The 22,953-nt window shown below is 44.1% G+C and overlaps 1 protein-coding gene across 1 annotated transcript in view; it reads left to right on the top strand.

The window, feature by feature from the left end:
• The window catches only part of Mypn (myopalladin), an 85,636-nt gene that overhangs the window by 15,035 nt on the left and 47,648 nt on the right, over positions 1-22,953 (top strand). The window contains 2 exon segments of the mRNA NM_001368817.1: positions 18,853-19,028; positions 21,165-21,216. Coding sequence (NP_001355746.1) covers positions 18,853-19,028; positions 21,165-21,216 — 228 coding nt within the window.

The raw sequence follows: 22,953 nt of genomic DNA on the forward strand, positions 1-22,953 counted from the left end.
CAACTATACAAACACTATAAATGCATACTAATGCCTTCCAGGAAGGCGAGAAGGAGGTCACCCTAGTTTCTTCTTTCTTTCTTTCTTTCTTTCTTTCTTTCTTTCTTTCTTTCTTTCCTTCTTCTTCTCCTCCTCTTCCTCTTCTCCTCCTCCTCTCTTTCTCCTCCTCCTCTCTTTCTCCTCCTCCTCTCTTTCTCCTCCTCCTCTCTCTCTTTCTCTGTCTCTCTCCTCCCTCCCTTCTTCTTTCTCCCTCTATCTCTCCCTCTCTCCTCCCTCCCTTCCTTCCTTCTTCTTTCTCCCTCTCTCTATCTCCCCCTCTCTCTCTTCTTCCCTCTCCCTCTCTCTTTCTCTTCTTTTTCTCTACATAGACCAGGCTAACTTGAAACTCACAAAGATCTGCCTGCCTCTGCCTCCCAAGTGCTGGGATTAAAGGCACACATCCCTATGCTTGGCTTCTTAGTTTCTATAGCAATAGACCATATGCTTTCAGGCTGAGAGGTAGAAAGGTAGAGGAAGGCTGTGGAGCTCTCTGGGTATTCTAAGTTGAGCTCTGAAGACTAAACTGGAGCTAGTTAGAAAGGAACTCATTTGTTATTCAACAAACACACATCGAGTCACTAACGCTGCTCAAAGCAAGAGTTCAAAGCAGTGAGCTATTGGAGGCTGGCGACCTTGTTTTAAAAACCACATCTAAACCATTCTGAGAGGGCAACTCATAATCTAGTAGACAAAGCAGACATATAATCAGAATGCTACATCGTTGTGTAATAAGGGGTGTACAAGGGGCTGGAGACGCCTGAGTTTGGTCCCCAGCTGTACATAAAACCAACTGTGGTGACACACGCCTATAATCAGGACTTGAAAGGTGGAGGAGGAGGGTCAGAAGTTCAAAGTCATCCTTAGTTATAGTAGCAAGGTTGAGGCTAGACGAGGCTCCATGAGACCCACTGGGTCAGGGAGTCCTTGTTTACTGGAGAATAGGGCAGAGGGCAGAGGGCAGAGGGCACTGAGGAAGAGGTGAGTGGGAAGGATAACTCCTGTCCAGCCAAGGAGGCCTGCTTACAGAAGGCCATACATGTGGGCATTGCAATGTTTTTGGTGTGACAGGGAGGAAACTGACTGAACCAGAAAGGAGAGCCTGATGAGTTTCAAGAGCCTGGAAAAAAAGCCAGAACAAACTGGTCACATGAGCAAGGTGAAAGGAAGATGATTCTAGAAGGATGGGTTAGATCAGAAAAGGGTGGAGTACCTGAGGCTTCTGAGGAAGCTATGGAAGAGGTCCTGGGCATAGATACTCCAGTGGGGTGGGACAAGTGCCAGGAGAAGGGGAAGAATGGCATATTTAGATGAAGCTGAACTTGGTGTTGGTGACTGACTGGACAGGGCAAATGATTTAAGAAACGACTCCATGCTACAAGGATGGGCATCATCCTGTCGTGCTGGGGAGGTAGCAATTGGATCCTTGGGGTTTGCCTACTCCAGGATGGTGAAAGACCCTGACAGATACAAGGAAGCTTATGCTCCAGTAAATGGCCCTGTGCACATAAAGTCAGCACTAATTGGGTTCAGTGAGATGTGAATAGAGGAAGTGAAATTGGGAGGGGAATGTGGCGGAGAGGATGGTCTGGAAGGAGTTTGATGGGGGAATGGAGGGGTTAGTATGATCAAAACACATTGTATACATGTATGAAATTCTCAAAACATGTTGTACACATGTATGAAATTGGGGGAGAAAAAGAGATAAGACAGTAACTTATGAATGACACCTGATGTCCACCTCTGGTTGGCACAAACATGTGTGTGCAGTGCACACATACACATACACACACATACACACAAACACACAGGCACACACACACACACACACACACACACACACACACACACATGCACACTATTCCACAAGTTTGAAGCTGTGCACCTGGGGGCCAGGCAGTTCGGGGTGAGGGTAGAAAGGCTTCACAGGCCAGGGCTGGCTAAATGGAGGAATCAGTAGGTTTGTGGGAGATGCTGAAGAACTTTGAGTCTGAGGGTCTAAAAAGAGCAGACAGAGCCAGGAGGGTTCTGTACTCCAAAGGTGGAGTCAGGAGGATCAAGAATTCCAAGTTATTCTTAGCTACACACGTGTTGACGCCAGCCTGAGACCCTGTCACAGAGGAATTAGGACATCCAGAAAGTTAGCCTGGACACTGAGAGGAGTCTGCCTCGGTGCACCTGTGCCTTTTATAAAGCTGATTGATCTGGGGCTGGGGATTTAGCTCAGTGGTAGAGCGCTTACCTAGGAAGCGCAAGGCCCTGGGTTCGGTCCCCAGCTCCGGAAAAAAAGAACCAAAAAAAAAAAAAAAAAAAAAAAAAAAAGCTGATTGATCTAAAAGGACAGAGGGAGTGGCCGTGTTTCCCTACTGTTTACAAAGGTTCTCGTCACACAGGTGACAGTGAGGAGCAACTCCTGACTGTCCAGTGCCCCAGCAGGGGAAAAAAATCCCCAAAATATCACCCCCCCCCCCCACACACACACTCGATAAAATCAATATGGTTAGACCTAAAGGACCTAAGGCAGAGACAGCCTGAAGCCTGCTAGCTGCAGACTAAAGCCCTGCAACCTCTCAGAGGACCCAGAGACACAGATTTTGATCCCTTGGATTCTCCTAACAGTATGTCAAAGTTGAGCTGGAGAAGGATCTCAGCTGGTATGGTGCTTGCCCACCATATGAAAGGCTCCAAGTTCAATCCATAGCAAAGAGTAAATCGCGCACCACGGTGTGCACATCTGTGATCCTAGAACTCGGGAGGTGGAGGCAAGAAGGACCTCATCATCCTGGTCAAAACAATGAGTTTCAAGGCAACCTGAGACTTTGTCTCTTAATAATAGTAATAACAACAACAACAACAACAGCCACTTGTTACATAGGAGCATCAAGGTCAGGAAGAAAATGAAGTTTTCCATGACTTTAGTTCAGAAGATGTAAGTGTGCTGGGCGACTGTCTCAGGGCTCCTGTGTGTAATTGATACTTTACCTTTGTTCACCTAACTTCGGTTTAGCTGGACACACATTTGTGCGTATACCTCTTGGTTTCCAAGTTAATTATGTTGAGATCTCTCAGTAGGAGGGAGGTCCTTCCTCACTGAAGTCAGCATTTCCAAAAGCTCTTGGCCAGAGCTTTATTTTGAGTCTTAGAAAATGGCATCTACTGATGCGGTAGCCCCAGATAAAGGGTCCACAGGAATCCACAGCAAATGGCCCTGATCCCTTTCTGTGTCCTGGCTGACTCCAGATTCTCTGCCCAGGAATGTGTAACTGGGCCACTCTCTGTTTGCTTGTACACAAACTTCTAAGGCAACCCAAGTTTACCTTGTTATAGCTATCAGCACTTGTTGGGTTTCCTTATTGCTACTTCTGGATCATTGCTTGAAAGAAGCTTGCCGGGGAGATGAGATGTTTTAGAACAGAAGAAAGGATCTTGTGCACCCATGGTGGCCTATGCATGTAAGCTCATTGTTTGGGAGGTAGAGGCAGAAGGATCAGAAGCTTGAGGTCTTCCTGGGCTACTTAGCAAGTTGGAGGCCAGCCTGGGCTACATGAGACTCTGTCTAAAAATAACATGAAGAAAGGATATATTGAGCTGGGTGGCGGTGGTGCACACCTTTAATCCCAGCACCCAGGAGGCAGAGGCAGGTGATCTCTGAATTCTAGGCCAACTTGGTCTACACAGAGACTTCCAGGACAGTCAGTTCTACATAAAAACATCCTATCTGGGGGTAGGGGGTGGGGAGGAAAAAAGAAAGAAAAGATATCTTAAATAGTACAGAGGCAGTTTATAATCTGTCATTTCAGGGCTTTTTCTTATACCTTTTGAGAAACTCCACATTCTCTCATCCAACAAGAATTTAGCACATTTATGTGTTGTGTGTCTAAGGTTAGAGCATTAAGCAAGACTCAAAAATTCTCTGCCTCCAGAAAACTTAGAGCCACATATCTTGACCTTCCTACTGCTGCGGCTTTTTTTTTTTTTTTTTTTTTTGGTTCTTTTTTTCGGAGCTGGGGACCGAACCCAGGGCCTTGCGCTTCCTAGGCAAGCGCTCTACCACTGAGCTAAATCCCCAGCCCCCTGCTGCGGCTTTTTAATACAGCCCCCTGTGTCGTGGTGATCCCCAACCATAGAATTATTTTCATTGCTACTTCATAACTGTAATTTTGCTACTGTTACAAATCATTATGTAAATATCTGATACACAGCCCCTGTGAAAGGGCCCTTGGAAGTGCAAAGGGATGGGGACCCACAGGTTGAAAACCACTGGCTTAGTGACTAGTAAGGGGGGTCAGATAATTAGAAATTCTACAAATGCTATACAATTTTTAATAGCAGTGGACTTTATAAAGGAGGAAACACATAGTGTTCCAAACCTGATGATTGGCTGGGGAGTTTCCCCCTGAAACATGGTGTTAAAGCTAATGCCTGAGGGATGACTAAAAGTCAGGTGGAAGGTGGGAAGAGTGTGGCAGGGTGAGGGGACGGAAACTGCGAAGCCCTGGCCCACACAGCCAGGCAACTGCTGAGGATACAGAACTGAAGGAACAGATGTAGCCAGAACTGAGGAGCAAGGCAGACATGGAGACCTGATTCTGGAGTAACAGAGAGCAAAACAGCTTCAGATAGTTTCTGAAGTAGGCAAAATGACTTGCTGGGCTAGCAGCGGAGGGCTACCTGGGACCTAAACAGGCAGGCAGCTTCATAGGCTACTCCCAGGAACCCCAGAGTCAGGGTCTTAAGATGAGACCAGATGCTGTCTTTTAACAAGCTGCTGGTCACTTGCTGATAATCAATGGTGCTTAGCAATGTGTATGTCTCTATTTTGTCGATTATTTAAAAGTTAAAAAAAAAAAAGCAAGGGTCAGAGAGATGGCTCGGCAGGTGAAGATGCTTGCCACTGAGCTGACAACCTGAATTTGATCTGCAGAGCCCACATGGTGGAGAGAGAGAGAGCTGACTACAGCAGATTGTCCTCCAGCCGCAATGTACACACCGTGATGCGCACACCCCTGCCACATACGCAATGTTTAATTATTTAAAACATTAAGTGTATTAGTCTGTCATGTAAAAATGTGAGATGAGTGGATTAGAATGTCTGTACTCTTTTGTACGTGACTTGGCTTCCTTAATCCTATGTCTTTGTTCACTCATGTTCATGCTGTGGGATGACAAGGCATATATCAGCTTGTGGACAGACTGTTGCGTTCCCCGTGTACATCTGATCTGTTCAGTGCTTCGTTGGTAATAATATCAGTTCCAATATATCCTGTTGAATGTGCTTTTACTTGTTTTGTTAATGTGGTTAGGGATGGGATTGAAGGTAGCGCCTGTATGAGGCCAACCTCATAAGAGTAGCAAATTGTCTTCCCAAAGAATTGTTCTGACACTGAGATACTGGGAGGGCTCTGGTTACTCTGCATCTTTACCAATATGGGCACCACCACCAGGTTAACCAGTAGAATGGGTATGAAGCTCTGTCTATATCATTTAATTGTTCATATAAAAATATTTATTTATTATTTATTTAGTGTGTATACATGCCATGGTTGTGAATATGGAGCTTGGAGGACAGCTTTCAGGAGTCAGTTTTTTCTCTCTCCCTCCTCCATGGGAGTTCCTGGGATAGAACTAGGACCATCAGGCTTGGCAGCAAAGCACTTTTATCCCAGAGCCATCTTGCTGGCCCTGGATGTTCTTAGTTTTCTATAGACTTGTTTGTTCTTTTCTTTTCTTTTCTTTTCTTTTCTTTTCTTTTTGTAAGACTTTTAAAAATAAGTCTGGACATTAGCTGAGCTTGGTGGAGCAGGCCTGTAATACCAGCAACTTAAGAGGGTGGAGCAGAAGGGTCATGAGTTCAAGGCCTTCCTGAGCTACAGAGTTAGTTTAAGGTCAGTCTGGGGCTGTTTAATTAAACCCTGTTGCAGAAAAAAAGGGTTTGGGGTTATTATCTACAAACATGGTGGGTTTTTCCATCTCCTAAGGTATCCTGTAGCAAATTTTGTTTTGTTTGGGGTTGACTTTAGGTTTTATGAAACAGGGTTTTGTAGCCCCCACTGACGGAGAACTCCTGGGCTGGCCTTCCTCCTCTGACCTCCTGCTCAGTCTCTTGAGTACTAGGATTGCTTGTGCTACTGCGACTGGAAATCTAAGCCCTATGCAAGGTGGTCACTCCACCAACTGTTATTTACCTCAGTAAAGATTTAAAATCATTTCTCCAGATCTCACCAAATCTTTGGTAACCTTAATTCACAGTTATTTCATTTCACATGCAACTATAAATGGTATTTTTCTTCTTTTCTTTTATTAGATATTTTCTTTATTTACATTTCAAATGTTATCCCCTTTCTCGGTTTCCCCTCTGGAAACCCCTCCCCTCACCCCATCCACTCACCCGCTTCCTCCAATCACCTACCCATCTGCCCACTCCCTCCTACCTCCCCACCCTGGCATTCCCCTTACACTGGGGCATCAAGCCTTCACAGGACCAAGGACCTCTCCTCCCATTGATGCCCAACAACGCCCATCCTCTGCTACGTATGCGGCTGAAGCCATGCATGGGTCGCTCCACGTGTACTCTTTGGTTGATGGTTTAGCTCTTGGGAGCTCTGGGGGGGTCTGGTTGGTTGAGATAAATGGTATCTTTTTTAAAATGGCGGGGCGTGTGTAGCATATGTAGAAATATAGTTGACTTTCACAACCTTGCTGAATGCACAAGACATTCTCATTTGGGAGACTTTCCTCATTCAATAACCGCTGACTTGATGGACGTTTGACCTACAGATTTTGTTCTCATGTTCTTCCTTTCTTGCCTCTGCCTTGTATGTTCCTTTCTTACGGTTGATCACAAGTGGTGACCCTTTGTGACCTGGTCTTATTTCTGGCCTGAGCAAGATCGATTTCTACTCTTCAACATTATGTGGGATTTTGTTACAAGTCCTCTTCTTTAGGAAGTATAATATTTTAAAACTCCAGTCAGGTGTCATAGCACATGCCTAAGAGTTTCAGGCCAGCATGAGAGATGGTGTGTGTGTGTGTGTGTGTGTGTGTGTGTGTGTGTGTGTGTGTGTAGGGACATTCATCCAGGAATGCTCATGTAGGGGACAAAGTTGCTCCTTCAGCTGCCTCCACATTATTCTTTGAAACAAGATCTCTCAACAGAAGACCCGGAACTCATTGTTTTGCCCAGAGAGTCTCTGGGAATCTGTCTACCAACTGCCAGTTTCCTGCAGTGCTGGGGTTGCAGGTGGTTCCACTGACCGTGAATTTTATTCTTCTCTCAAGCACACACACACACACACACACACACACACACACACACACACACACACACTTGTGTGGTATGTCTCAGTGTGCACATGGACGTCAGAGGATACACTGCAGGAGTGTGTTCTCTCCTCCCACCATTGCTGGAGATCAAGACTCTGTCTCTCCTGCTTGCATGGAAAGCAATTTTTTTAACTTTAAAATTTAAAACTTTTTTTCTTTTGTGGAGATTATTGACTTCTCCCAGCATCACCCTGTTAATATAGTAAAGAATAGTGGCTTTATAATATTAAGAGAAACTCAGTTTTTGGGGGATAAACATAACTTGGTCATAACCTATTATCTTTTTGATGTTTCTGGACTCAGTTTATTGGCATTTGATTTTTGCAGTTTTTGTTCAAGTACAAAATCAACTTCAGTTTTCCCTCTCTTACTTCTGTCACAAAAGAATTGCCCCAAACCACAAGGGTAATGCTTTAAAAAAAAAAAAAAGATTTATTTCATGTATGTGAGTACACTGTCACTGTCTTCAGACACACCAGAAGAGGGCATCGGATCCCATTACAGATGGTTGTGAGCCACCACATGGTTGCTGGGAATTGAACTCAGGACCTCTGGAAGAGCTGCCAGTGCTCTTAACCACTGAGCCATCTCACCATCTAAGTTTTGCCATATGGCTGGTTACCTTTGCCCAAGTTCAATGTATCTATCCTCCTTCATGTTCTGGGGCCAATCTGGCTCTCTCCCAGAATCCTTTCTCCCTACCGGAGAAACTCCCTATGGGCCATAGGGGTTTTTTAATTGTCAAGTGATGCATTCATACAACACACAAGTTGTCCTCTCTACAGGGCATGCTGGGAAGATGCGTCCCAAATGGTAAGAGAAAAATAGGGACAAACAGAGAAGAGGAGTTGCCCTAAGAAGGAATAGGTCAAATAGGGCAGGGCACTCTGGAATCTAATGCAGGGGGATTTAGAGTTAGAAGCCAGCCTGGGGTACACAGACCCTGTCTTTGAAATTTGATAAGTAAAACTCTTTTGAAAAAGATGGAATATATTGTGGGCAAATTAGAGGCAAATAACATAAAAAGAAAAGTATCATGAGTTAAATATTAATTATTTATTTATATAATAAACTTATAATATTAATACTATACAATAATAGTAGTGTGACCTAGGAGACTTGAAAGGGTAATAGGCACAGCAGATACATTAGAGATATCTTAGGGTTTTACTGCTGTGAACAGACACCATGACTAAGTCAAGTCTTATAAGGACAACATTTCATTGGGGCTGGCTTGCGGGTTCAGAGGTTCAGTCCACTATCATCAAGGTGAGAGCATGGCAGCATCTAGACAGGCATGGTGCAGTAGGAGCTGAGAGTTCTACATCTTCATCTGAAGGCCACTAGAAGACTGGCTTCTAGGCAGCTAGGGTGAGGGTCTTAGAGTCCACATCCATAGTGACACACCTACTCCAACAAGGCCTCAACTCCTAATAGTGCTACTCCCTGGGCCAAGCATATTCAAACCACCACAAGAGGTGTGGCTGGGGTGGGGGGAACATCATACCAAAACGGAAGACTGAGGACATATGTCTGCATTCCCTCCCATCCCCACCCCCCAAAACCCTAATTTACAAACCATGGAGAACATCTGGGATCTGAGACAGGATCTCTTGTCTCAGGATCACCTCAAACTTACTCTGTAGCTAAGGATTAGTCTGTTTCTGCCACCTCCAACTCCAGACTTTTGGGTTACAACTGTGGACCTCCACGTTTGGTTTCTTTGGTGCTGGGGATCCAACCCAGAACCTCACGCATGCTAGACAAGACCTTTACCAATCAAGCTACATCACCAGCCTCAAATCTGAGGCTTCCAGACATTCCCTAAAAGGTAGAGATCCGACATGAACGGCAGATACCAGTTGTGTGAATCTCGATGCAGCTATAAACTAGAGACGTCCTCTTTAAAATAAATAGTCCAACCTCCTGAATATCCAGTAGTGTATACAGAATATACAATAAAGGCCTTGGAAGGGTCCTGTAAAATCTAAAGACTTGCTAACATCTTATAACAATATGAACCCCGATCGACAAGGAAAACCTAAATCCAAGCCACACCTCAGAGAAAATGGGATAGTTACTAGGAACTGTTCAGTGTAGGCTGCAGACTCAAGAGGGGAAAAACCCAATAGCTAGGAGAGGACCCAGGCAGTCATCGTGATTAACCTAGGAACTACATTTAAAGCAGCTGTATGGGTTAGGGTTTCCCACTTTCTTTGCTTGGGCTGAGCACCAAGCACAACCCTGAATACAGGAGCCAACGCAGCCAAGTGAGTTCTGGAGGAACCCGGGCAGTGACCCTGGGCAGTGGCCCAGATAGCTAACAATAGCCAGGAGGGTTAAAGCGATTCTGGTACACAGTGTTCGCCTAGCTGAAATCACAGCTATCTTTCCTCAGCAATCACCAGAAACTATTGTGTCCTGTAATCAGAGCCGAGAGCCCTGAACAGGCGAGGGTTTCAAACAGCTCAGGAAAATCAACACCAATCCAGCTCCCTGGGGAGCAGACAAAAGAGTTCATTCTAGAAAATGTAACTTAGCAGGGTCCAGGAATGGCTCGTTTGGTAAAACGCTTGTTGTGCAGGCCCGAGGGCCTGAGTTTGGCTCCTCTGCATGCATATACTACAATAACCGAGACACTGGAGCATGCTGTGGTGCCTTGAGTAGGGTGGAGCTCCGGTGCGGCTGGCCAGTCAGACCACCCAAATCAAGCCTGTGCCAGTGGGAAACCCTGTCCCATAAACAAATAAACAGGTAGGGAGGTAGAGAGTAACTGAGGAAGATACCCAGTGTTGGCCTCTGGCGTTCACCTCTGCAAGCACATAAGGGCACATACATTCTCAGCAACCTGGCAGACAGATGAAGAACTAGACTATACTTTTAAACAGGTAACACAGGTTTCAACATGTCAAACTGATGAGAGCAAAACCTGAAAATCTGTCTGTCTGCTCCTCCAATAACAATTAAAAGCCCTTGCTACATATAAGGAAATATTTCAGGGACACAGGAGTCCTTTAAGGAAAATGAAGTTCCCTAAAATCTACATTCTGAGGAGAATGGGTAATGAAGGATTAACCTTAATAAATAAGTGGATTGTGTTGTGTTTCAGACATACAGGCAATGGCTTGAAGAAGCAATAAAGTTTTGGGCAATCAGTTTTCACAACCAGTTAGGGAAAGAGAGGTTAACACATAAACCTGCTAATCAGCTCATCACCTGTAGGTTCTAGAAAGGAAAGGGAACATGGCCACCAGCATAACAGAAGGGGACTTTGGAAGGACTGGGGCAAGGCCAAGGGAGGACTCTGAGCGCTTAACGAGCACTGTTACTGGTGAGTCAGAACAACATATTCACATTATACTTAGAAGTTGTTAATGTGCTGAGATGACAAGTCACAATATTATCCAAGGCCCATTTTAGATGCATTGGTAACTAGCAGTAGAATGTAATGATAGAATCTGGGAAACGTATTTCTTGAGTGTCTTCCTTCCATGGCCAAATCAACAGGTTTGGCTGGTGACTCTGGCATGTAAAAAAGGTAGGTTTGGATCTGCCCTGTTTCCCCAACCTGGTGACTCAGTTCTTCTGAGCTGTGACTCACGCTGGGCATCTCCTGCCCTTCTGTGAGTGTCATGGGGATTGGCCTTCTGGAAACCTGGAGTAGGCGAGGCCATCTCTCTGAGAGCACATTCCCTAACATGGGTAGCGCTGTGCTCAGATATCTCTCTCTCTCTCTCTCTCTCTCTCTCTCTCTCTCTCTCTCTCTCTCTCTCTCTCTCCCACCCTCAGACGGCTTCAGGGTGCTGGATAGAGTTAGTAGCCTTTCAGAAGGCAGCCTGGGCATGCTGGCTTCTGATTGGACCTCAGTGTGAAAGCCAGAGATAAAAGGGCTGAGGAACAGCCCTGGCTGAAGCCACTCTGGTGGGCTGAGTAAGCGTTTACAATACTTCTGACTAAGGGCTCAAGCATGTGAACCTACACACACACACACACACACACACACACACACACACCCCACCCCACCTCATCCCACCCCACCCCGTTCCACCCCACCCCACCCACTCGATTAGCTCCTTCTGGGTATCCAATTTACCAAGATGATTGCACTTTCGTCTGGTAAACCTAAGGAACTGAGACAATTCTATAATGTTTACATAAGGAAGGCATTTATTTGTTTAAAAACAACTACTTATATTTGTTTTAGAAGAAAATAAATAAACCACCCTGATGTATTGCTTAAAAATTCAAATGCAGGCACTAGAGAGATAGCTAAGTGGTTTAGAGTGCTGTATACTGTTCTGCAGGACCTGGGCTAAATTCCAACGCCCACCTAGTGGCTCACAACCCTCTGTAACACTAGTTCCAGAGGATGCATCCCCCTCCGTGAGCACCAGGCACACACACAGGACACAGACGTCCCTGCAACCAAAACACCAACAGACACAATCTAAATTAAAAAACTGCTACTGGTCAGGGAGTGGTGACACAGACCTCGTTCCCAGCACCCCAGCGGCAGAGACATGTGGTTTCCTGAGAGTCTGAGGACAGCCCGGTTCTTATAAAGTAAGTTCCATGTTAACCAGGACACTATCTCAAAAAAAAAAACCCAACCAGATATTATAGAGCAGACAGACTACTTTCAATTCTCCTTACAATTTCCTGTTTATTTCCCTCTGGGTCTCTAACAGTGCACAGTGCTCAAAAAAAAATTTTTTTTTTGTTCTTAGTTCCCCTTTACAGTCTTAAAGATCACTGAGGCCCAAAAGAAGGCTTTTCGTTGTCTCCTCCCCCTCCTTTCTCTTCTTCCTCTGCCTCCCCTCCCTTCCTGTGCAGAAACAAGCAGTCCACCACGGAGCTTACTGTCTCTGGCCCAGAAATTTTGTTTACATGAGTTATAATTACATATCACATTAGAAATGAAAAGTACAGAATGTTCCAAATATTCATTTATTTTAAAATGTTGTTGTTGTTGTTGTTGATGTTGATGATGATGATGATGATGATGATGATGATGATGATAAACAGGTCAACTCTAAATAATTTGACGGAGAATATTTTTCCAAATCAAAAAACCTTAGCAAGTAGAGTGGCATTGCTTTATAATATGTATGATATGTATGTGTGTTATATGTTGTATGTATATGTGTGAATTCACTTCTGTGCTCGGTGTATTGTAATGTTCTGTTGGGACTGAAGTCACCTAGTACTGAGGTGTCAGTACTGATAGGGGATTGGATTAGAAACAGAAGTGTTTCTCAGTCTTTCGGCTAACCTTCCTAAAGGTTAGCCGCAGGGGGAAACCTGAACTCTACCAAAGAACTTTTGTCCCCCATGTGCTAAAACCCAGTGGGTCATTTTGAACGCCACATGGACAATATCTTCCATTTGTTGTCTGGGAAATGAAGAATGCAGATCTTCCAAAACATGGCATTGAAAATCATTTGTCAAATCATTGACTTCATTAAAAAAAAAATAACCAAAACTCTAAGATAGTAGAAAAACCTAAACTCACTGTGGGAGACACATAAGTTTTCTGGTTTCTCCTGGGAAAGACATTTTTTTAAATCTATCAGCAACAAATACCATCTGCTGTGCTTACTTGAGATGACAAATTTGCTCCCTTTGATTGGTAACCCAGGTCTGAGTGTCCATATCCAGTCTATCAGATTTCAAATTAAATTTCAAGTTAAAAGATCACGTCGCACATTAAACAGTTTAACCTTCAGTTCAAGCACAGCATCCCACTCCACCACCCAGAATATTAAAAATGTAGACTCAAGGTAAAGATTCAATAAAAAACTGCTGGGTGTGGTGGCACATCCCTTTCATTCCAGCACCTGGGAAGAAGAAGGTAACCTGGGCTACATAGTGAGTTCTAGGCCAGCCCAGGTTGCATAGTGAGACCCTGCCTCCAAAGAGGGTGGGGGGGCAGTTGATAAAAACTAATGATTTTTGCTGCTTTGTTGAGATCCGTTCTTTGTGGGTGTGGTGGGCCCACGACCAGTCGGCTCTGTGACATGCTTCCGTTAATGTGGCTGAAGCACTCCCAGCTCCCTTACTATGGCTTTTGCCGCATCAGGGCAAATTCGAATACAAAGGGCAAATAACCTCGCTTTTGTTCTCACAGAAAGTGAGAGACGTTAGTTCAGCGATATGCTTCTGAAGCCGTTACTGAATGCACGCTGGTGTAAGCTGTTTTCTGTTGATTTCCATCTGTTGGCCATAGCAGCATCCCTGCATTAAACCAGCACCCCCTGCTTTCCTTTTGTGCTGCTTCAATCTATTGTTATATCAAAAATATTGAGTGGTTAGTTGCTTGTTACTGGGAAAGTGTATGTCACTCTACAGCCTTCTGGGGTACGTCCCATTCTTCTTTCTTTACGTAGCACCTCACTGTTATCAGAGGACTGACTTCAAAATCCCCTGTCTACACCAAGGTCTATAATGCTTGAGTCCCCTACATGAAGATATGCATTTTATTTGTTATTTATTGTCCTGTATATTCTCTTTCAGGTCATGATGACTGGGGCTAAGCCCAAGGCCTCTTGTATGGGAGGCAGTTACCTGGTCACTTAGCTGTGACCCCAGACTGTCCCTTTAAACTGTGTCTTGTTAACGTGGGAGGATTGCATCTTTAGGGTTGGAGAGGAAAGAGAGGCTAACAGACGTGAGAGTAGGGTGGGAGAGACCTATGGTGGAAATGAGGGGTGGGGCGGTAGAGGAGGAACATGTCAGAACAAATGCATTGTCCCATGTGTGCAGAGAGGGACTCTGGTTGCTAATTTAAAAGTTCATTTTAAAGGCCCTGCACAGTGGCACGTGACTTTAATCCTAGCCCTTGGGAATCAGAGTCAGGCAGATCTCTGTGACTCTAAAGCCAGCGTTGTGTTGTCTACACTGTGAATTCCAGGCAAGCTAGGAATACACAATGAAACCCTGTGTCAAATAAACAAACAAATAAACAAACAAATTTTTATATATTTAATGTATCAAATATATTTTAATATTTAAATATATAATAGGTAGAATACATGTGTATAAATTATTATATATAATATATCAAGAGAGCTCAGCTACAGTAAGGTGATGATTAGAATTTATCCCTAGGAGCCAAGCAGTGATGGCCCCCACCTTTAATCCCAACCCTTGGAAGGCAGAGGCAGTTGAATCTTTTGAGTTCGAGTCCTCTGACCTCCACGCATGCTATAGGGCACACACACAAATTAATAAATATAAAAAAAGTTGAATACAAAAAGGAAAAGATACCTAAAGTAATAAATGCTATTCTAATAGTTGTTATTGGATATTGGAAAAATAATAACCCAAGAAATTTTATGCAACCCACCCCTGCAGATATGATACCCACCCCTGCTCCATGGAATCCTCGGCTGCATAAACATAACTACAGAAGGACAGATCGTTTCTTCTTTCTGACATAATTTATTATTGACTGGGTTCTTGGTGGTGGTTTCTTTTTGCAGGGGGACAGGCTTGGAGGCAGAGTTTCTCTGTGTATCCCTAGCTGAGTTGGAACTCACTCTGTAGACCAGGCCAGCCTTGAACTCAGAAATCTGCCTACCTTTGCCTCCCGAGTGCTGGGATTAAAGGCGTGAGCCATCAACGCTGGCTATTGGTGATGGCTTCTTTGTCCGTATTTGTTTGAACATGAAACAAATTGGAATCGATTCCACCATCAGTTGGTGAAACTTCAAAAGCAGCCTGGTCCGTGAGGTAAAGCCCTTCAGTTTCCCCCAGAGAAACCCCTCCTGAAGCCCTTCTTTCCCTTGCTCCCCTCTGGGACCTCTGCTTGCTCTGCCTGCAGTCAGCCCTCCTGGGACAATGGCTGGCTGCTCAGCTTGGGGAGAGTGACCTGGAGTGGAGGCTCATCTCCCAATCTTGTAACCTTTCCCCAATTTACGTTTTATGTCCTCTCCACTGCTGACAGCATCTCTCGGTCCATGACCCAGTTCTCTGGGATCTGGCTGCTCAGTGTGTCTTTCACTGACAGCCCCAAGGAAATACTGGATTTGCATCTCGCCTCTGTCCACCTTCCCATAGCGCCTGAAGGCTAATGTCTGCTCTCACTGAGTTCTTTTAGTTTCTGTGGCTTTATGCCTTTAAAAAGTTCTTTTATTCTGCAATCTCAGCATTCAGAATGTGGGGTCAGAAGGATGAGGAAATTCATGGTTGTCCTTGTCCACATTACCAAGTTTTAAAACTTGCCTTGGCTTGGAGAGACTCTGTTCCAACACTCTTGTGCAGGAACAGAAAGAAAGAAAGAAAGAGAGAGAGAGAGAGAGAGAGAGAGAGAGAGAGAGAGAGAGAGGGAAGGAAAGAAAGAAAGAAAGAAAGAAAGAAAGAAAGAAAGAGAGAAAGAGAGAAAGGCAGACATCTTTTTAGACTCATTTTCTGGGTATTTGAAATGGAAAGTAATGATGATAAATACGCTTAATACATGGTGTTTGATCAAAATTCCCGTGTTCCAGGTTAATTCACTCCTCACAGTCTGGGTTAGCTGTGTGCCCCAGCAGCTGTGTGAACCTGTCTTGGCAGTCACAGGTCCAGTGTCTGCTGCTGGGAGATAGGTGGGGAATCTGATGAGGCAAACAAACACCCACAAAACATCAACCATGAACGTTTTCCATCATTTTGTTTGCTCATTCGACAAGTCCATCCACTTTCTTGTTCCGAGCACATATCAGGGCACGACTGTAATGATGAGTTGTTATGGTAACTATGACAGATGAAGTCTTCCTGTGGGCTTCGAAACGTAGGGAAGGAGGTCAGACAGTGACCAAGTAAGTTTATATGATTTCAAATAGTAAGAGATACTGAGAGGATGATGGATGAACGTACCATGCTTTGGATGTAAATGTCCCCATGGGTTTATGTAGTGAATGGTTGGTCGTCTAGTTCCTGTTGCCATGTTGGATTAGGAACTTTAGGAAGTAGGCTCAGTTGGAGGATTGTTGGAAGTGGCTTAGGATGCTTTCCACCATATAGTGAAAGGCCTCTTCCAACTCCTGCTGCCATAATTTATGTTCTGCCCAAGTGCATGGGGTCAAGTAAACAAGAACTAAACCCCTTGAAATTGTAAGCCAAGGTAAATCTTTCCTCCTTTGTGTTGTTAGCCAAGGTGTTTTGGTCACTGCTACTGGAAAGTAACTAATGCCTGGATTAGCATGACAGAATGAATATAAAGAGGTCACCCAGGGAAAAGGATGTGAGAAGCTTCTCCCAGAAAGTGACATTTAAGCTGTGGTCTCATTTAGTGAGACTTAGGTAAAAACTAGTTATTATTCTATCTCGCCTGTATAAAAGACACAAGAACCTGGTATTTTATTTAGAAGCTGTAAGCCTAGATTGGGCAAGTTGTAAGCTATTGTAACTTACATTCCAGCCATAGGTCCCTTGTTACTTGCTGTTTGAGTCCCACCCGGGCCATTCCCAAGGTCCATTTCTCCTGGTCATGTGTTCATGACCCATCTGGGCCTCAAGGCAACCTTATCCCCATCCCTCCCCACTCCTTCCTCCTTCCTCTTCTGGTCTCTACTGAGACAGCTCACTCGATCTTCAAGTCCCGCCTTTCTCTACTGCCCAATCACTATTGCCCACTCTAGCTTTTTTTTTTTTTTTTTTTTTTTTTGGTTCTTTTTTTTCGGAGCTGGGGACCGAACCCAGGGCCTTGCGTTTCCTAGGTAAGCACTCTACCACTGAGCTAAATCCCCAGCCCCCCACTCTAGCATTTTATTAACCGATTAACTTTTAAATTGGGGAGCAAGGTTTACATAACCAAGTCTGGCGCATGTGATAATTCTCTCCTCTGGGGGCAACCAGGTCTTGGAATATAGAATATAACATTTGTATACACAGCACCAGACCAAGCCCCAACAAACATATCTTTGTGAAGATCTGGGGCAGGTGGTTTTAGGGATCACAAAAATTCCACAGTGAAGACAGATGTGGGAATACATACATGTTATAGTACTCAGAAGGTGGAGGCAGGACAAAAATCCAAGGTTGGCCTGTGTAACATGACAGTTTCAAAGCTGGTAAGATCCTATGCCAGGGTCTGGAGGAAGATGACTCAGAGGGTAAAGGCACCTATCACCAGGTCTGATGACCTGAGTTCAATTCCTGGGATCCACACGGTGGAAGGAGAGAACTGACTTCCACAAGCTGTCCTCTGACCTGCACACAAGTGCTGTAGCAGTCATGCTATCCCACGCGTTAGCCTTTTTACAAATGTAATAAGACCCCCTATTAATGAAAATACCGGGGCTGGAGAGATGGCTCAGAGGTTAAGAGCACAGACTGCTCTTCCAGAGGTCCTGAGTTCAAATCCCAGCAACCACATGGTGGCTCACAACCATCTGTAATGGGATCTGCTCTTCTGGTGTGTCTGAAGATAACTACAGTGTACTTACATATAATGAATAAATCTTTAAAAAAAAAAAAAAAGAAAATACCAAATACATAAATATTTGTGGAAGAGCTCAGTGTACTTACAGAATAGAAAGGTCAATGTGGCTGAGACAGGAGAGGGAGGGAGATGAGAGGGAGACTCAGGGCTGAGAAAGCAGATTTGGAGGTGGAGGTATACTTGACACTGAGGGGTAACAGAAGACACCAAAGGAGAAAGTAGACAGAGCCGTGCTGAGCTCTGCAGATGCTTCAGGAGTGCAGAAGGTACTGTCCTTGGAGAGGCAGACTATTCCCTATGAAGATAAAAATCAAAAGTTTACAATCCAGTGAAATTAGCGAGACAAACAGAACTTCAAAACAGCGACTCCAAGAAGATCATATACAACCAGAACTTTCAGGATGTAAGATAAATCTTATTTTTTAAAGGTGGAGTTAGAAAACATACTAATCATTGGTGTATATGTGTGAGTTTGTATGCAGGGTAACAAAACAGCGTCCATGAAGGACAGAAGAGCATCCGGCCCCGCAGAGCTGGGATCCCCAGTGGTTGGGAGCTCCATGCTTGGAACTGGATTCAGGTTTCTCTAACTCGCAGCAGCTCTTAAACTCTGAGCCAGTTCACCAGTATAATTATAATATAGATAAACCAGTAGGAGTCACTTTTCGATTCCTGGAGTAAAATATCATTGTGGTTTGAACTCTTCTTCATTGTGGTGTCAACTCTTCTTGCTGTTAAAATCAAATAATACCAAACCAACGGTTTACTTCACATTCTGACTCAAAGCTTGTCGGTCCTTCTCAGGAACTAGCTGGGCCATCTCTGCTACTGAGCCTTTGATGTTATTCAGTTTTATGTGTTTGTTTTGGTTTGGTGTTTGTTGTAGTTGTTTTGAGGCAGGGTCTCCTGTAGCTCAGGCTGACCTCCACCTTACTAGAGCCTAGGGTGACCTTGAACCTCTGACATTGCCACCTCTATCTCCTGAGTGTTGGGATGACAGGTAAATGCCACCAAGCCTGACGACTCTCTGGTGTCTGTTGTGTCTGACAACGGTATTCCCGTCCTTACAGGTGGTATTGTGAAGGCAAGGAACTTGAAAACTCCCCAGACATCCACATCGTACAGGCAGGAAACCTTCACTCACTCACCATCGCCGAAGCCTTCGAAGAGGACACAGGTCGATATTCATGCTTTGCTTCCAACATTTATGGGACAGATTCAACTTCCGCTGAGATTTACATAGAAGGTAAACCGTGACGTGTTCTAATTATCTGTAATTAAGTAAACATTTGGAGGGGGTGGGTCTGTTCTACCCATCTAGACACTGGAGATAATAGCTATGAACAGACGAAACTCTTCAGATGATGTGCCGATGAACTCACATTATAATGAAAGAAACTCCCAACGAGTGAGATAAACCAAGATAATACGCAGCCCTGCAGAAGAAAGAGGAAGAAGATGAATAGGAATTTTGTGTGAGTCTGCTGTAATTTTAGATTAGGAGACCGATAAAGACCTCACTAACCAGGTGACATTTGAGGGAAAACCTGGTGGCCACAGGAGAGTCAAGGGAAAATCACTTAGGCAGAGAAATCAGCAAGTATTGTAGCTCAGAGGTAAGAGGATGCCAGTCTTGAGGTAGAAATGAGCCAGTGTTGGGCCAACGAGATGCCTCCATGAATAAAAGCCCAGAACCTGAATTGAATACTTGTACCCAGAGAGGAGGCAAGAACCAACTCAGAAACACTGCCCTCTGACCTCTGTGCATGCCTACACAACACACACACATCACACACATGCACGCACACATCACACACACACAGAGACACATACACACACCATACATTCCACACACACCATATACACAGAGGCACACACACATGCCACACACACATGCACACACAACACAACACACACACACAGGCACACACTCAGACACACACACACACACAAACAGGCATACATATATACCACACACTTACACACACACACACACACACACACACACACACACACAAACAGGCACACACCATATGCACACAGGCATACATATATACCACACACACACACACACACACACACACACACACACACACGAACTCTAATAATAATAGTAATAATAACAAAAACAATTTAAACAAAATAGGAAGAGTTGCACTAATGTGGCCAGAGCAGAGCAAGCAAGGAGGAAAGTAATAGCAAATGAAGCCTAAAGTTCAAGGAGAAGTTGAGGTGCAGGGAGGCAGGTGAGCAAGGAAGGCAGGTAAGCACATCCTAAATCCTTATCAGTCACTCCAAGGGCTTTGCTTTTGAGTAACATGGGAAATTCTGGAAGGTTCTGAGGAGAGGCGTAGCATAACATGATGGGTTCCCTAGCTGCTGGCTGAGAATACACACTGTTGGGAGTCAGGCGTAGAAGTCTGGTAACCACTTGAGAGGTTGGGAAGGAAGGCAGTTTCAGCAGGAGTAACTTTAGAGGAGAATTCAACTTGTAGTCCTAGGATGTCTATTAAGCTTGTCTGGGTTTGATCTGGGGCACTATTCTCTAGTCCCCTTTCTTGCCTATTCAATACCTTAAGTATTGTATAAATGCCTTGCACTTATATATTATATGATAATGGAATAAACACTCATTTGCCACGAAGATTGCAAGGCTGAAGTGATCTCATTCCTCCTCATTTCCATCTCTTCACAATTTCCACAGAACTGAGCACATATTGAATATTTAACAGTCATTTAGTGAATAAATACACCGGCAGGAATGCATTCAGCATTTTTAGCCCCAAAGTTTTGGACCACAATAAATACCTCCAGGTTTAGCTCTGCTGTATATTTCCGGAGTTTGCTATCTTGAGAAGGCAATCTATGCTCAGGCATCTGTAGGGGAACTGAGATTGCATTGCTGTTTGTGTGTTTTTCCATTCTGGCACCTGGACCTGGAAGACTCCCGCCCCCAAGATGAAGGATGACTTGTTAATATTAGGACAGGACGGAAGGGCCCCCACCTACACCTACAATGTTTGAAATCCAGAGTAATCCCCTCTTTCACCCACTCTGTTAGGATTTGTGAACACAAGGGAGTGCCTGCAAAGACTGCCCTGTCAATGCCAAAACCTCAGCAGGTGTTGTGCACACTGGGATTCAGAACATGGCCCAGTTAATTTGAACTGTAACATTGTAACACTCACTAGGCACATGGTCTTGAAGGGCTCCTTTGGTTTTTTAGGGCGTACTTTCTTCCTTTGCCAGATTGAATGTTCATGTGAGGAACCACCAGGTCCCATCCTAAGTCCAAGTTTCTTTTTTAGGTCTTTGAATGCCTACGAGTTTGTTTAGTAAATGATCGACTTAAAAATCTCGTCTCTTGTTTTCCTTTCTCTAGGAGTCTCTTCCTCTGACTCAGAAGGGGACCCTAACAAAGAAGAGATGAATCGGTAATTCTAATATCCTAAACACTTGTACTGGGACTCCAAGAGAACCTATATTTAATGTTTTAGAACTTGAAGGAGATAGTTCCATGGTAGAGTCTGACATTTCAAGAAAACACACACACACACACACACACACACACACACACACACACACACAGAGAGAGAGAGAGAGAGAGAGAGAGAGAGAGAGAGAGAGAGAGAGAGAGAAGTACATGCAGACTCAATTTATTTTTGCTTACATCCTGCCCACCAGATTAATTCAAATCTTTCCTGGTTCAAATTCAAATTCATTAAAAAAAAAGTCCCTTATGAAGTATCATCATACTTTTATCTACAGGATTAAAAAGATATACACCTCCCCCAAATTTTTAAGTACATTTTAAAATAGTAATTATAAAGCTGGGTGTGGTGGAGCACACTTGTAATCTCAACATTCAGGAGGCTGAGGCAGGAGGATTGCCATGAGTTTCAGATGATATAAATGTCCTGGCAAGTCATAGCCTTTTTGCTAACAATTGACATTGAATAAAGCTTTATCCATCCAGTTACTGTTTTTTACAACTTCAATTGATCCTCTGCTATGATCCAGGTACTGAAATAGATTCAGTGGACACCTAGAAGAATCACAGGCTTCCTGCCTGTACAAGATTTAAGGTCTAGTAGAGTGACATGTACAGGAAGTAGGGTAAGAAATTCCAAGAATAATAAAGTACAGTGGAACAGGACCATTTGAAAGCTAAACAGGTCTGGGCTCAATAGACTTCTGGTCAAGGGAGGAGAGAGAGATCAAGAAAGGCTTCACAGAGCTAGGGCAAACATTCTGCTCTCCCCACAGAGGAGAAACTCTGGGAGGGAAGAAATCACATTTTATTACTCAAACTCTTTATGCATCTATCCTTGCGATAACTTGTTCATAGCTCTTGAATGCATGTGAACGTTAGTAATGGATTCCTCCTTGACCTTTTACCCCTTGTTACCAAGGTCTTAGTCCCCAGTTCTCTGTCTTGTGTGTGTATGTCATCACCTCTTTAAAGGTCTTCCTCTCTGATCCCACTCTTCTCTCCCTTTTATAGACTTTGAGGTTGTACCAGTTGCTCTCAGATAGATTGTTCTGGTCTTATCATCAATCTGTTAAAAAAAAAACAATTCCCCCCCCCAAATCAAATAGGAAACAAATAAACAAATAATATAATTTTTTTCATGTGGTCACCATACAAAGCCTAGTTCAGGAGAGTGTCAACTTTGATTGACAGCTAAGACAGGAGAGCCTGCCTTAGCCTTTCCTTGTGGCTGGCATCTCATCAAACAACATGGCATTCATTTTTAGCTTTTCCCTCAGACCGTGCCCCTTGTGGAATTTCCCATTAAATTTGCCTTAAATTTACTTGTTACAGCAAACATTTTAGTTTCAGCTGTATATAACAGAGAGCAAACTAACTGTGATTTAAATGACACAGATATTTATTTATTTCTATTTATGTACAAATCAGGATTTGTCTGGTAAATAGGATTCTCAAGTATACTTGGTACCAGCATGGGCCACCATAGGTCTCTGGTGGCCAGATACAGCGTTCTGTTTCACCTCATACTGACATGTGGCCCAGTCTCTTTAGCATGACTGGAAGGAGAGAGGGGTATACCAACCTTCCTCTTGAGTTTCCACCCCAACCCCACCTTGGATTTTTAAGACAAGGTTTCCTTGTGCAGCCTTGGATGTCTTGGAACTCACTCTGTAGACCA

This window comes from Rattus norvegicus, chromosome 20 (assembly GCF_021556685.1).
Source record: "Rattus norvegicus strain SHRSP/BbbUtx chromosome 20, alternate assembly SHRSP_T2T, whole genome shotgun sequence".
Classification (NCBI taxonomy): domain Eukaryota; kingdom Metazoa; phylum Chordata; class Mammalia; order Rodentia; family Muridae; genus Rattus; species Rattus norvegicus.